The sequence below is a fragment of the Chiloscyllium punctatum genome, chromosome 45 (genome assembly GCF_047496795.1).
Source record: "Chiloscyllium punctatum isolate Juve2018m chromosome 45, sChiPun1.3, whole genome shotgun sequence".
Lineage (NCBI taxonomy): Eukaryota > Metazoa > Chordata > Chondrichthyes > Orectolobiformes > Hemiscylliidae > Chiloscyllium > Chiloscyllium punctatum.
In genome coordinates this window covers 47554650-47570049 of record NC_092783.1, presented here as the reverse complement: position 1 = coordinate 47570049, position 15400 = coordinate 47554650, and the positions used below count along the sequence as shown (strand labels likewise).

Below are 15400 nucleotides of genomic sequence, written 5' to 3'. Positions count from 1 at the left end.
AGACAAGAAATTTGATTGGCATAGATTATTCACAGGTAAAGAGATAACTGACAAGTGTGATAACAAGCGTTCAGAAGCATTATGTTCCTGTTAGAGTGAAGGGTAAGGCTGATAAGAGTAGGCAATAATGGTTGAGTATAGATATTGAGGTTCTCGCCAAGAATAAAAAGAATCAAATATAGACAGATAAGATAGAGACAACTGGGATCAAATTAATCTCTTGAACTGTATAAAGAGTTTAGGGGTATTGTTAAGAGGGAAATCAGGAAGGCAAAGACGGAATAGGAAATAACCTTGGTGGATAAGGTTAATCCAAAAGAGATTCTGCAAGTACTTTAAGATCAAAAGAGCAACTAGAGAGAGAATACGGCCCATTAAAGATCAACGAAGTTGTGTACGTGTTGAACTTCAGGTGATGGGACAGATACTAAATGAATATTTCACATCAGTTTTTACTGTGGAGAAAGAAATGGAGGCTAGAGAATTTGGGGAAATAAATACTGATGTTCTGAGAACAGTTCACATTATATAAGAGGAAGTGGTGGGGTCTTAGAAAATGTAAAAGTGGATTAATCTCCGGGACCTGATCAGGAGTATCCCAGGATGTTGTGGGAAGTTAGGAAAGAAATTGTGGGGCCTATAGCAGAGAAATTAGTATCATCAAAAACCAGGAGTGAGGTGCTGGAGGAGTGGAGAGTGGCTAATGTTGCATTTTTATCGAAGAAAGTCTGGGAAGGAGAAGCCTGGGAACTATAGACCTATGAGTTTGACATTGGTGGTGGTCATGTTGTTGGATGCGATTCTGAAAGATAGGATTTAAAAGCATTTGAAGAGGCAAGGGCTGATTAGGGATAGTCAGCATGGTTTTGTATGAGGGAAATCATGTGTCACAAACCTAATTGAATTTTTTGAAGAAGTAGCCAAAAAGATTGAAGAAGACAGAGCAATAGACATTATGTACAAGGACTTTCATAAAGCCTTTGACAAGATTCCACTTGGTAGACTAATTAGTAAAGTTAGATCACATGGGATTCAGGATGACCTTGCCAATTGGATACAAAATTGGCTGGATGGTAGGAGACAGAGGGTGGTGGTGGTGGTGTGTTGTTTTTGGGATTGGAGGCCTGTGACCAGCAGTGTGCTACAGGGCTTGATAGTGGGTCTACTTTAGTTTGAAGTATAGGATGAAATATAGAAGGCATGCTTAGTAAATTTGTGCAAGACACAAAAATTGGTGGTATAGTGGATAGTGAAGAAGGTTATCTCAGATTACAAAGAGATCTTGATCAACTGGTTCAATAGGCTGAGGAGTGGCAGATGGAGTTTATGTAATTGTGAGGTATTCTATTTTGGTAAAACAAATAAGGGCAGGACTTTTAATGGTAGGGGCCTTGGGTAGTGATGAAGAACAGAGAGACCAAGGAGTTCAGGTACATAATTCTTTGAAACTTGAGTCACAGGTAGACAGGGTAGTTAGCAAGGCATTTAGTACTTTGTCTTCATTTTTCAGACCTCTGAGTATAGGAGTTGGGATACCATGTTGAGGTTGTTCAGGATGTTGGTGAAGCTCTTGTGGAGTACTGTGAACAGTTGTGGTCTCCCTGTTATAGGAAGGATATTATTAAATTGGAGAGGATTCAGAAAAGATTAATCAGGATGTTGCTGGAAATGAAGGGTTTGAGCTATAAAAATAGGCTGGGTAGGCTGAGACTTTTCTTCACTAGACCATAGGAGGTTGAGGGGTGACCTTATAGAGGTGCATAAAGTCATGAGGAGCATATATAAGGTGAATAGCAAGGGTCTTTTCCTTAGGTTGGGGGGCGTTCAAATCTAGAGTGCATATTTTTAAGGTGGGAAGAGGAAATTTAAAGAGGGGCATCTTTTTTTTTTTTTTTACACAGAGTAGTTAGTGTGTGGAATGAACTGCCAAAAGAAGTGATGGAGGGGGTAAAGTTTCAACATTTAAAAAGCATTTGGATAAATACATGAATAGGACAGGTTTGAAAGGATATGGACCAAGCACAAGCAAACTAGTTTAGCTTGGGAACATGATTGGCATGGATGGGTGAACCTGTGGACCAAAAGGGTCTGTTCCCATGCTGTATGACTATGACTATATTGCAGGAAAAGGGAAGGGAAGAATATTGGATGAGAATGAACAATAGAATTGGGACACATTAGAATTTCTTTCATCTAATCATAAGTACGCATTAAAATACAAGGATCTTACATTCAGAAATGTGAGGGAATAATTAATTCCCCAATTATTGAGAAGTAGTATTTGAGAGCAAGAACACAAAGGAAGCTCAAGGAGAAGAAAAGACTAGGCCACTGCTGGAATATTGTATGCAATTCTGGTCTCCTTCCTATCGAAAGGTGTTGTGAAACTTGAAAGGGTTCACAAAAGATTTACAAGGATGTTGCCAGGGTTGGAGGATTTGAGCTACAGGGAGAGGCTGAACAGGCTGGGGTTGTTTTCCCTGTCGCATCAGAGGCTGAGGGGTGACCTTATAGAGGTTCATAAAATCATGAGCGGCACGGATAGGGTAAATAAACAAAGTCTTTTCCCTGGGGTGGGGGAGTCCAGAACTAGATGGCATAGGTTGAGGGCGAGAGGGGAAAGATATAAAAGCGACCAATGGGGCAACTTTTTCACGCAGAGGGTGGTACGTGTATGGAATGAGCTGCCAGAGGAAGTGGTGGAGGCTGGTACAATTGCAACATTTAAGAAGCGTTTGGATGGGTATATGAATAGGAAGGGTTTGGAGGGATATGGGTCGGGTGTTGGCAGGTGGGACTAGATTGGGTTGGGATATCTGGTCAGCATGGACAGGTTGGACCGAAGGGTCTGTTTCCATGCTGTACATCTCTAGGAGTCTATGACTATGACTATTTAACACAAATGAATTGATCTCTGTAGTATTCCAGTTAAGACAGATGGTACCCAACACTATCAATGTACCCCCCCAATATCATTAACTCCACTATATGGAAGATCATTCAGAATGTTTATCACTCTATCATAAAAGTTTGCCTTTTGTCCCACCAGTGTAACTTTGTGGTTAATAATTATCTGTTATAGGAACTGTGGAGGCAGTACATGGTACTTCAAGTGCCTCAGTGTTATCAATTACAAGTATAAAGCTGGAGAGGCAGTGACTCAGTCCAAAAAATGCGGAGAGTACTTGTTTTAATTGGTAAGTTTGATTTTAAATAAAATAGCAAGAAAAATCAAAACTATGCTTTCAATTTTTCTCCTTTATATAGAATGAGATAATTACAGTAATGTGCTTGAAAAAGATTTTCTGTACACAATGAGCAGTAAATATTAAAATGTTGAACTTTGGCTCACTTGCAATACAGTGTTTGACATACTTTATCTTATTGTGGAGAAACAATTACTTGCAATAGCTTGTCTTTAAAGTAAAACTGTGAATCCCATATGCTATGAAACATGGAAACTGTGTCTCTATTCAAACTGCACTCTGATGTTTGCTTGCCATTTTGCTATGAAGTCTGATTAGTTGTAGTGGTAGTGGAAGCACATTAAAAGGTGCTTAAAAGGTATGGAAGTGTGCATTACAAATTTCATTTAATTTAGATCGATTCTCTGCCTGATAAAGACAATGTACAGGAATGTGAACTGAGAGGATGCTTCAATGCCCCATTCAGTTCCTGTCTTGAGCTGCTCTATTAGGAGGAGCAGAGAAGAAGTCAGGCAAACAAACAGGAAGAGTTGAATGGATGGCTCAGTGACTGACTAAATGACACCAACACTGGTTGTCTTGGTATAGGCATCCAGTACAAGCTTCTTTTTGGCTGGTGTTCACAAAACATAGTACAAGATTGAACAGGAAGGAAACAGCTAGGTTTCATTCAGAGGGGGATGATTACATTCTTTATCAAATACATAGCAGTTAGTTGCATAGATATATTATAGTTCATTCATTGGCTTGTTTCTCATCAATCCTATTGTGAAGTGTTACAACTTTGAACAAACCTTTTATGATTCCAAAGTCAGTTTACCAGTGCTACTGGCAGGAGTTTCATTTTGGGAAAATAGGAATAGTTCATGTAATCTTGATGGATCAAAAAAAACTATTTCTAAATCTGGTAGTGTAGTAGTCATGTTACTGAGCTAGATATCTTTACTAGTAAATCCACAGCATGTGTGCAATTTGAAGTTTATGAATTTGAGTTAAACCAAAAGAACAGTGAAATTAATGTCAGTATGAGTTTTTCTTAAACTGTGAAGCTACCATATGATTAAAACCCAACTGGTTCATGGATATCCAAATGGAGAGAAAACTTGCTTTCCTTCCCCCGTTTACTCTTTGACTAAAAACCAGCAGAGTTAACCCTTAATCACCTTTTGAAGTGGCCTAGCAGGTCAGTCAGACATTTCAAATCAGTATACCACACAGTCATTGTAGAGTCACCACCAACCTTTCAGGGTCACCAAGGCTGGGAAAGACATGTTGGTTTTGCCAGCAAAAGGCATATCCCAAGAATGAACCAAGGAGCTGTATTTCAAATCAGAATCTTACAATTAGGTTCGAAAATAAACACTAATTCCTGCAGCAAAAAGCAGAAAGACATGTTATGCGCCACTAATCAGTCTATAATATCACTATTACTCACTGTAATGATCAGGTGCTCACTCACAAAAACAAGTTCACAATAGTTATATTACAAAAATGCTGAGTTCACAGACACAGCAATCACTCCTCAGACTGAGAAGTCTTTGGTAATACTGATGAGAGTGTTCAAAGTACTCCTGCGGGACATAAATAAAAGAATGCCCAATCTCAGACACATTCTTTTGAAAGAAGAAGGGGCACAAGATAAGAAAAAAAAAATTTTGTGAAGAGAGGGCTGTGTTGTATGTTCAGGGACACTTCCACTGTCCACACTAATGTATTGTCCACCACAGAATATTTAGCCTTTTCATCGATAATTAAGCATTTTGAAACATGTGGTAGTCATGATAAGTATAACTTCAATCTAGGGATTTTTAAAAATAAACTTCATTCTTCTTTTCTTTTTTTTTTAGTGGGACTCATCCTGTCATCCCAGCTGCAAGTGGGTAAGTCACATTATTCCTGTCCGATAAAGGTACATCTGCCCGTTGCTGTTTGATTGCGGTCTATTTTTCCAAAGATTTGATTTAAATTTGAAATCCATGAATAAATCAGTTTAAGGTAAATCTAGAAACAAATTTCATATTTACACCTATTCTTTTCTGAAAGAACCAATAAAGTTGAACATGGTCGGTAGTTTAATTATTTCACTTTCTGATTTTAGGCATTGCTTTCAAACTGGTTTGCTACTTTGCTAACTGGGCCCAGCACAGACCAGGAATTGGCAAGTTTCTGCCAGAAAACATCCCCCCTTGCCTGTGCACTCATCTAATCTATGCATTTGCTACCATCAATAGTAATCACAAGATTACTACAAAGGAAGAAAATGATGCAGAGCTTTACACATCATTCAACAACCTCAAAAAACAGTGAGTACACATGTATTTCATGACAGTTCATTTGTAAGATTAAGGTCTTCTCCACCTATGGTTCCAGAAACATCTGTTCTGCCTTCACAACACGCTCTCTCAACATCTTACATCACCTAAAGACATGATGTTGGTATAACCCAAAGTCCTGCATGCTGCCAGCTCAACATGATTCTATGCAATGTTTTGCCACCCCATTGTTGAGTGAAATCACAGTGAAACCTCAAACCTGTAATGGCTACACATAAATTTTCCAACAAGTTTATAACCAATATTTTCATTGCTCCTGTTCTCAAATCTTTTGCAAAGACGTCTTCCTGTAGCTATACATGGCCTTGGTCAGACCAAACTAGAGGATCATGTGCATTTTGACCTCTTGACCTAATAAAGGATATATTTATCACATAGAATGTGCAGACTCATGTCTGAGATGGCTGGATTGGCATGATGAGACGTTGGGTCAATTAGGCTTGTATTCAGAGTCAAAAATGTGTGTTGCTGGAAAAGCACAGCCAGTCAGGCAGCATTCGAGGAGCAGGAGAGTTGACACTTCGAGCATAAGCTCTTCATCAGGACTCCCTGATCTTCAGCATCTGCAGTCCTCACTTTCTCCTAGGCTTGTATTTACATGAATTTAGAAAATGTAGGGGGCATCTTGTCGAAACATATAAAATTCTGGCAGGGCTGAACAGACTGGATATAGGAATGTTGTCTCCCGTGTAAGGTGGGGGGGTGGGGGTGGGGAGGAGAGATAGAAAAATGTCTACAACAGGGGATATGGGATCAGCCAGTTACGAAGGACTCCCTTCACTCATGCTGATGAGCCTTTGGAATTCTCCAGTACATAAGGCTTTGGAGGTATTGAATATAGGTAGATTTTAAGATGCTAAAAATGTCAAAGAGCTTAGAGACAAAGCAGAAATTAGACATTGAGATATAGGATCAGTCATTATCACATTGAATAGCAGAACAATGAACAGAATGAGCTGCTCTTACTCCTGCTTTGTGTTTCTCTGAAGGTATCAATCTTGAATCAGAGGCATAAACTTCCAGATTCAATCCCACTCCAAGGCTTGGAACATAAATGTAATCAAAGCCAACAGTAACAGTATTTCCGAAATAGTGCTGCTGTATTGTCAGTTGAGCTGCTGATTAATATCTCAAATGCAAACAGAGACCTGTCCAGAGGGGTATAAGAAATTGGGTTTTCCTCGTTCTGGCCAATATTTGCCCCTCAAGCAACATTTTTAAATGTTAATTCTATTGCTATCTGAGAATTTCCTCTGTGATTTTTGTTCTATATTACGACAGTGATGACATTCAAATAGTATTTCATGGGCTATGAAAAGCTTGGAGATATTGAATGGTAATCGAAATCTCAACAAATACAATTTTTTTTAAAACCATGCCAGAAGATGAAGAAGTCAATGAGATTGTTCAAATTGCCATCCCACCTAAGATCAGGTAACAGAGAACAGAACAGTAAACATCTTCTTAGAGTGTAGCTTTACTCAAACAAGTTAAATGTTCCTCATTAAAACCCACTTTTAGCTTTAGATTAATTTTTGTCAATGTTCCTTCAAGTCATGGCAAAACATGAGAGTGCTGACATCCCTTGCACTGCCATTAAGTTCCTTTGATACTGTAGGAAAGGAAAGACATACATTTCTATAGAACCTGTCATGTGCACTGAATATCCCAAATGGCTTTGCAGATTTGGAATCACTTCTTAAACAAAGCAAATACAACAGTCAAATTACACACAGCAAGTACCACGAAAGAGTAAGGTTACCATCGTCCTACAAGACCATAGGGGTGCTCTCTTATTAGAGAGGGAGACAACTGGTGGTCATTTAACCTGAGGGTCACTGCACCTCAGGGAAGCGGAGAGTTCTTCATGGTAACCCCAGTCAGTGCAGAATTTAAACTCGTGCATGTGGTATTACACGATCACAAACCAGCTGCCCAGCCAACTGTGCTAAGCTCCACTGACTGTGAAAAATAGATAACTAGATATTCTGTTCAGTCAGATGGTGATTCTAAGAACAGTGTTAGCCAAAGCAGGAGAATCTCCACCCATGATGTAAAACCCAGAACTGCAGATGCTGGAAATCTGAAATCTGGTGTGGCTGTGGAGGGAGAAACAGGAATCAATGTTTGGGTCCAAGGATCTATCAACAGAACTGCTTGCTCTTTTTCGAATAGTGCCCGAGTTATTTTATGTTGATTACCAAAGTGTTGGTGGATGATGGGATCGTAACCTGGGAACCAGATGTTAGATCACCATTTTTGAAAATTTTAAATTTCTAACTCAGACCCAAGGGCGGAGGGGGTGAGGGGGGCGGGGAGGAATGCTGCTGCTGTATCACACTCTTACAGTTCTTACCATTGGTGGTGGATCACAGTATGGGATCTTCCCACAGGGTACACCATCCTGACCTCAGCTCAGCTCCAACATCTATAAAGGTAAAAACAATGACTGCAGATGCTGGAAAGCAAATACTGGATTAGTGGTGCTGGAAGAGCACAGCAGTTCAGGCAGCATCCAACGAGCAGTGAAATCGACGTTTCGGGCAAAAGCCCTTCATCAGGAATAAAGGCAGTGAGCCTGAAGCATGGAGAGATAAGCTAGAGGAGGGTGGGGGTGGGGAGAGAGTAGCATAGAGTACAATGGGTGAGTGGGGGAGGAGATGAAGGTGATAGGTCAAGGAGGAGAGGGTGGAGTGGATAGGTGGAAAAGAAGATAGGCAGGTCGGACAAGTCCGGACAAGTCAAGGAGACAGTGCTGAGCTGAAAGTTTGAAACTAGGATGAGGTGGGGGAAGGGGAAATGAGGAAGCTGTTGAAGTCCACATTGATGCCCTGGGGTTGAAGTGTTCCGAGGCAGAAGATGAGGCGTTCTTCCTCCAGGCGTCTGGTGGTGAGGCAGCGGCGGTGAAGGAGGCCCAGGACCTCCATGTCCTCGGCAGAGTGGGAGGGGGAGTTGAAATGTTGGGCCACGGGGCGGTTTGGTTGATTGGTGCGGGTGTCTTGGAGATGTTCCCTAAAGCGCTCTGCTAGGAGGCGCCCAGTCTCCCCAATGTAGAGAAGACCACATAGAGAGCAACGGATACAATAAATGATATTAGTGGATGTGCAGGTAAAACTTTGATGGATATGGAAGGCTCCTTTAGGGCCTTGGATAGAGGTGAGGGAGGAGGTGTGGGCACAGGTTTTACAGACCCACCCTCCCATTCTGGCACTTTCCCCTGCCACCGCAGGAACTGTAAAACCTGTGCCCACACCTCCTTATTTACCTTAGATCTTCCAGTTTAAGTCTCAGTCTCTGTCCCTTCAGTTCCATTCAATGAAATAATCTTTTTTTAATGTTTGCCCAGAGAAGTTGCATGACTTTTAGACACTTACTTACTGGCTGTCCATCTGCTGATAGTGGCCTACCCACCACACTTTGTGCCATTCCTGGTCCTTAACGGAAATTCTGGTTCCTCACAGCCATTCAATTCCCCTGTTGGCTCAACCCCAGATTTCATTTTCTTCCTGATTTGCCCCATTCCTGTCTCCATCCCTTCCTTGATATCTAACTTACCCACCAATCTTCAGACCTCATATGTCACCATTCCCTTCTCCACCCTGCTCCTATTCCCTCCCTCCCTACACCCTCCCCAATCACAAAACCCTGATTTTCAAATATCATTTCACCGACGACTGCCCACCACAATTCATTGCCCCACTCCAGGTTGTTCCTTGGGAACGGCAGATTAAACCAGAGCGTTTGCAAACTTAGTTTCATACCTGATCCCAAGATGAGCTTCCAACCTCATATTCCTACCATCATTATCACTCTCCAGTACCATCTCCGTAACATCACCAAATGTCACTGCTGCCTCAGGTGCTGGAACCTCCGTCCATGCCTTTGTATGTCCAGCTATAGCTGGTCCTTATCGGAGTATACTACTCCTGTAAACAGGAGGCCATCCAGAGCTCTTTTCACCTGGTCATAATTTGCAGCCAAGTCCCCTTCCCGGTCATAACCTACACGGGTTTGCAGTCGAGCAGTGTCTTGATTTAAAAATTCTTATCCGTCTTTCAAATCACTCTGACCTCATTCTTCCAAATTTCTCTCGTCTCATATAGCCCCAAATCCTCAGAGCTACTTATACTGCTCTAGTCCTCACTTCTTGTACATCTTTAACTTTAATTGCTCTACCTTCAGTTGTCTCGAGGCCAATTTTGGAATTCTCTCACTTTAGCTCTTTACTTACTTTATTCCTTTAAAACCTACCTCTTTGAACAAAATTTTGGTTTAATATCTATTTTTTGTTGTACTATGTTTGGTAGTATTCCTATGAAGCATCTTGACACTGAGGGGCAGGACTCTTCAGCCATCCATCCATTCTCTGGAATTTCCTTTCTAAATTTGTCTCCCTTTCAATTTTTCTTTTACCTTCTAGGCCACCTGCAAACCTCCCTCTTTTATATTTTTGATCATTCTCCATAATACTGCAAGCATTGCTCAATTATTTGTTTTTACTTTTGTGAAGTGCCTCTTAATATGTCACTAGATCAAAAGTACTAGATAATTAAGAGTAGACAGCATAGTATATATAGGGCTAATCTTGCCTATTTTTGGCTAAATGCAAGTTACATCAAGCTCTTGAAGAGCATAGCAAGTGTTCTCACTAGATCTTATTTATAGTGTTCAGTTTTGGTCACCTTGCTATAGGAATGAGGTTATTAAACTGGAAAGAACACACAAAAAATGCACAAGGATGTTGCCAGTACTCAACAGTCTGCATTATAGGGAGAGATGGGCAAGTTAGGACTTTTTTCTTTAGAGCGTAGGAGACTGAAGGGGAGACCTTATAGAAGTGGATAAGATCATGAGAGGCAACGATAGGCTGAATGCACTCAGTCTTTTTCCTAGGGTTGGGGAATCAAGGACTAGAGAGCATCAGATTAAAGTTGGAGGGGAAAGAACAAAAGGGAACCTGAGGGGCAACATATTTTACACAGAGGGCAGTACGCATATGCAATAAGATACCAGTGGTAGCGGTTGAGACGGGAACATTAACAACATTTAAAAGGCATTTGGACAAATAGCTGCATCTGAAGGGTTTAGAAGGATATGGGTCAAGTGCAGGGAAATGGAGTTACTATTGATGGATATTTTGGTCAGCTTGGACCAGTTTGTGCTAAAGGGCCTGTCTCCGTATTGTAGGACTCTATGACTATCTTACCAAACTTACCTCATTTTCTACTGACTCCATCTCTACGGCATTATTGCATCCCACTTCAGCCCCATCTTAGTACACACCATTCAGAAACAACACACTACTACCAAGAACTAACTGGCATCCTCTGCTCCCACATCATCTTTAAAAGCCCATTATGCACACAGACAAGCATAGTCAGTCTGGAGCTGCTCTGTGCAATTCTTAATATTTGCCCAGGAGATGGCAGACAGAGCTCTGTTCTGTCGGTAGGGACTTTGGGATTCTCCTGGATGAGGTGGTACAGAGAAGGGACTTGATAGTCCTCAGGGCAGGTAGTGAAGGTCATGACACTAAACCTCGCCAACCTCGTCTGAGGTTAGCTCTCTGGTTAGAGAAGTCTCAGCTCCCTGGAGGAGAGCACAGCATTAGGAAAAGATCAATGTCCTTCTCCAGTCCACTGGTATAAGATCCCCTATCCTCTCTCTAATCTCTCACCCTCACACGATCTCTGCTACTATACACATGATGAAGGCTGATGTTCTACCACTCTCATTATTCTCCCACTCTCAGACTCCAACTCCAACCCTCGACACCACTATCCTTGCATGCCCACTGTGCTCCCTACTCACTTGTTCAGCACACCATTTGTGGGCAACACGGTGGCACAGTGGTTAGCACTTCTGTCTCACAGCGCTAGAGACCAGAGTTCAATTCCTGCCTCAGGCGACTGACTATGTAGAGTTTGCACATTCTCCCAGTGTCTGTGTGGGTTTCCTCCGGGTGCTCCGGTTTCCTCCCACAGTCCAAAAATGTGCAGGTTAGGTGAATTGGCCATGCTAAATTGCCCATAGTGTTAGATGCAGGGGTAAATGTAGGGAATGGGTATGGGTGGGTGCGCTTCAGAGGGTTGGTGTGGACTTGTTGGGCTGGAGGGCCTGCTTCCATACTAAGTAATCTAATCTAAAAAAAAACTCCCCATCTGGTCTAAACATAGCAATACTTACCTCAGTCGCATTCCAGGATGAAAACAGGCCCCAGTAGGGCAGAAACAGTTAAGGTGGATGGTGAGTTCCTGAAATTTGGCTCCTCGTTCCTTACGCAAAGACCATCCAGACCTCATTGCCCCCAAGTGGCTGACTGTGTGCCCAAGCTCATGAACTAGTTTTAGAGGCTACCTGGACTTCTCATGTTGGGAGATGCTGACCAATGCCTATTGGGGAGACAGGCCGCCTACTTGCGGAACGTTTCAGAGAACACCTCTGGGACACCCAGACCGACCAACCAACCCAACCACCCCATAGCCCAACACTTCAACTCCCCCTCCCACTCCACCAAGGACATGCAGGTCCTCGGACTCCTCCATCGCCAGACCATGGCAACACGACGGTTGGAGGAAGAGCGACTCATCTTCCGCCTAGGAACCCTCCAACCACAAGGGATGAACTCAGATTTCTCCAGTTTCCTCATTTCCCCTCCCCCCCACCTTGTCTCAGTCAAATCCCTCGAACTCAGCACCGCCTTCCTAACCTGCAATCTTCTTCCTAACCCCTCCGCCCCCACCCCACTCCGGTCTATCACCCTCACCTTGACCTCCCTCCACCTATCGCATTCCTAACGCCCCTCCCCCAAGTCCCTCCTCCCTACCTTTTATCTTAGCCTGCTGGACACACTTTCCTCATTCCTGAAGAAGGGCTCATGCCCGAAACGTCGATTCTTCTGTTCCTTGGATGCTGCCTGACCTGCTGCGCTTTCCAGCAACACATTTTCAGCAATGCCTATCCTCCCTAACTTGACTGTGCTCTGCTGACAACCATGATAAATTTCCTACCTTTGTCCCTGCACTAAACAGCAAGGCAAGGCAGAAGTGACACAAGCCATGTATCTCTATTGGAGGGGGCAAAACACAAAACGGCAAGGCAAAGCAGGGAAGTTATGAGCACCCGAATAGGTTCAGGTACGTGGGCACCACAGCATTGAATGAAAAGCCTGGTTTTGCAACCTGGTCTAGTCCATGAACTGTGTCTGTTTCCCTTAGCCTGCACTCTCCTCACATTACACTGATGGTGGCTAATGGAGCCTGAGCATAGCATTGAAGTACAGAAATGAATTTGTAAATGAATCAGAGATGTGCCATAAGGGTCAGATGTCAATGTCTGTGAATGTGAGGACTGTGTCTGGAGACGTAGGTGCCCTGTGTCTAAAGTGGAGCTCCTTCAGAGCAAGGGGCAAATTAAACTCACCAGATACCTACTCTGACTCACGTTTCTCAACGTTTAGCACGTTTAGTAAAAGACAAAGCTAACTATTATGGTGGTGAATGGGTCATTAGTAAGGTACTTAACAAGCAATACTCCCTTTAATTAGCAACTTGCCATAGTCCAGCAAGAAACTTAAAGAGATAAAAGGAGGAGTGAGATGCTCCTAACGTCAAGATGAGCCTTCTTGGATGTCCCGGGCGATTCTGAATTAGCTTTATTGTCATATGTATTCACATGAATACACCTAAAAATTTACATGTCGACACATTACGGCACCATCTTAGTTATAAAGGTGCCAAGGTACACATTCTTAAGAACAAATTCTAAGGGGAAAAAATTAGAAATGTAAAGAAATAAAATGTCCAGCATTGTAAATCGTAGGAATAAATTAGAAAAATTAAGAAATTTAAAAGTTCAGAATAATAGATTTCCCAACCCAGATTCAGCTGCAAATCTCACCATAGCCCATGTCACTCAGGCCCCAACAAGATTCCAGCACAAACAGACCATTCCACACAACTGATCCATGTTGAGTTCAATGCTCCCGATGAGCCTCTTAACAGCTAAAAAGTGTTGTCAGCTCTTCTCCTTCATTAACATATCAAGATTCTGTTTAAAAGACAATGCTATTTGTCTCAGCTTCTCTTTATAGAAGCTCACTCCAAATTCTAGTCATTCCCTGGATAAAGAAATTTCTTCTGAATTCTATCAAATTTATTGATCATTATCTTATGTTTGGCCCTTACATTATATCCCTCACTCAAGCACAATTGTATCATTATTTACCTTATCGAATACTTTCAGAATTTTAAAGTTTTGTATTAGACCACCTCAATTGTTTCTCAAGAAGAGTCTGAGCACACTCAGCTTTTCCTCAAATATGTGGCTCTGGCCTCAGGCCTATGACCCTTCTTTTGATGTAATGGATCTGAACACCCTTTGAAAAAATAACTTAAGGCTGTCGCATCAATTTTTCAAACTCATACTGGTGGCACATCGAGCAGGATCACAGCCACGTCCTGTAAATCATTAAAAAAAAGTGTTTAAACATTCATCAAGGACCAGGATCTTGCTGGATGACACAAGGTACTAAATGAAACAGAATACATTGACATTAAAAAGGGAAGAAACATTGTGTGATTTGTCTGATGCCAGGACAATAGGAATTCTAACAAAGTAGGATTGCGTATTCATTTGGTCAATTATACTGCAAAAAAAAAGTATCCATTTGCAAAAACCCAATGCAGGACCCAAATGGCTCCATAGGAATGAATTTTAATATTAACATTTACACTGAAGGTGATAGAGTGCCCATGCAAAATGTTCTGGATATTTTCTAATCAACCTGTAAAAGATGCAGTTACACACCATTGCAGCAGGTGGAACTGAACTCAGGTCTCCTGGTTGAGAAGTGGGGGCATGACCACTGTGCCATAAGATCCTCAACACTGGGCCACTTCATTACTTGGATTAGATTCCCTACAGTATGGAAACAGGTTCTTCAGCCCAACAAGTCCACACCAACCCTCCGAAGAGTAACCTGACCAGATCCAATCCCCTACCCTATATTTACCTCTGACTAATGCACCTAACACTATGGGCAATTTAGCAAGGCCAATTCACCTGACCTGCACATCATTGGATTGTGGTAGAAAACCCATGCAGACACAGAGAATGTGCAAATTTTGCACAAACACTTGCCCAAGGCAGGAATCGAACCAGAGTCCCTGGCACTGTGTGGCAACAGCACTAAACACTGAGCCACCGTGTCGCCCCTACTTACAGATGTTGCACTAAATGAGCTTTTTGAAGTCGTAACTGAAAAGATTGACGAGGGCAGAATGATAGATGTTGCTTACATGCACTTCCATAAAGCCTTTGACAAGGTTCCATGTGGTAGACTAATTCGTAAAGTTAGATCACATGGGATTCAGGGATGACCTTGCCAATTGGATACAAAATTGGCTTGACGGTAGGAGACAGACGGTGGTGGGTTGTTTTTTGGACTGGAGGTTTGTGATCGGTGGTGTTCTGTGGGGATCAATACCTGTCTACTTTTGTTTGCCATTTATTTAAATGATTTGGATGAAATATAGGAGGCATGCTTAGTAAGTTTGCACAAGACACCAAAGTTGGTGCTATAGTGGACAGTGAAGAAGGTCATCTCAGATTACAAAGAGATCTTGATCAATTGGTTCAATAGGCTGAGGACTGGCAGATGGAGTTTAATGTGGAGAAATGCATGGTATTGCATCTTCTTAAAACAAACTAGGGCAGGACATATACAATTAATGGTAGGGTACAGGGTGGTGCTGTAGAACAGAGAGATCTAAGAGTTCAGGTACATAATTCTTTGAAATTTGCTATATAGGTAGACAGGGTGATCGAGAGGCACTTAGCATGCTTGTCTTCATTTCTCAG

The 15400-nt window shown here is 42.1% G+C and overlaps 1 protein-coding gene across 1 annotated transcript in view; it reads left to right on the top strand.

The window, feature by feature from the left end:
- The first annotated feature begins 3172 nt into the window (after positions 1-3172).
- LOC140467079 (chitinase-3-like protein 1) overlaps positions 3173-15400 on the top strand; it is a 31519-nt gene continuing 19291 nt past the window's right edge. Inside the window, exons 1-3 of the mRNA XM_072563140.1 lie at positions 3173-3197; positions 5054-5086; positions 5305-5509. Coding sequence (XP_072419241.1) covers positions 3173-3197; positions 5054-5086; positions 5305-5509 — 263 coding nt within the window. The remainder of the gene's footprint in view (positions 3198-5053; positions 5087-5304; positions 5510-15400) is intronic.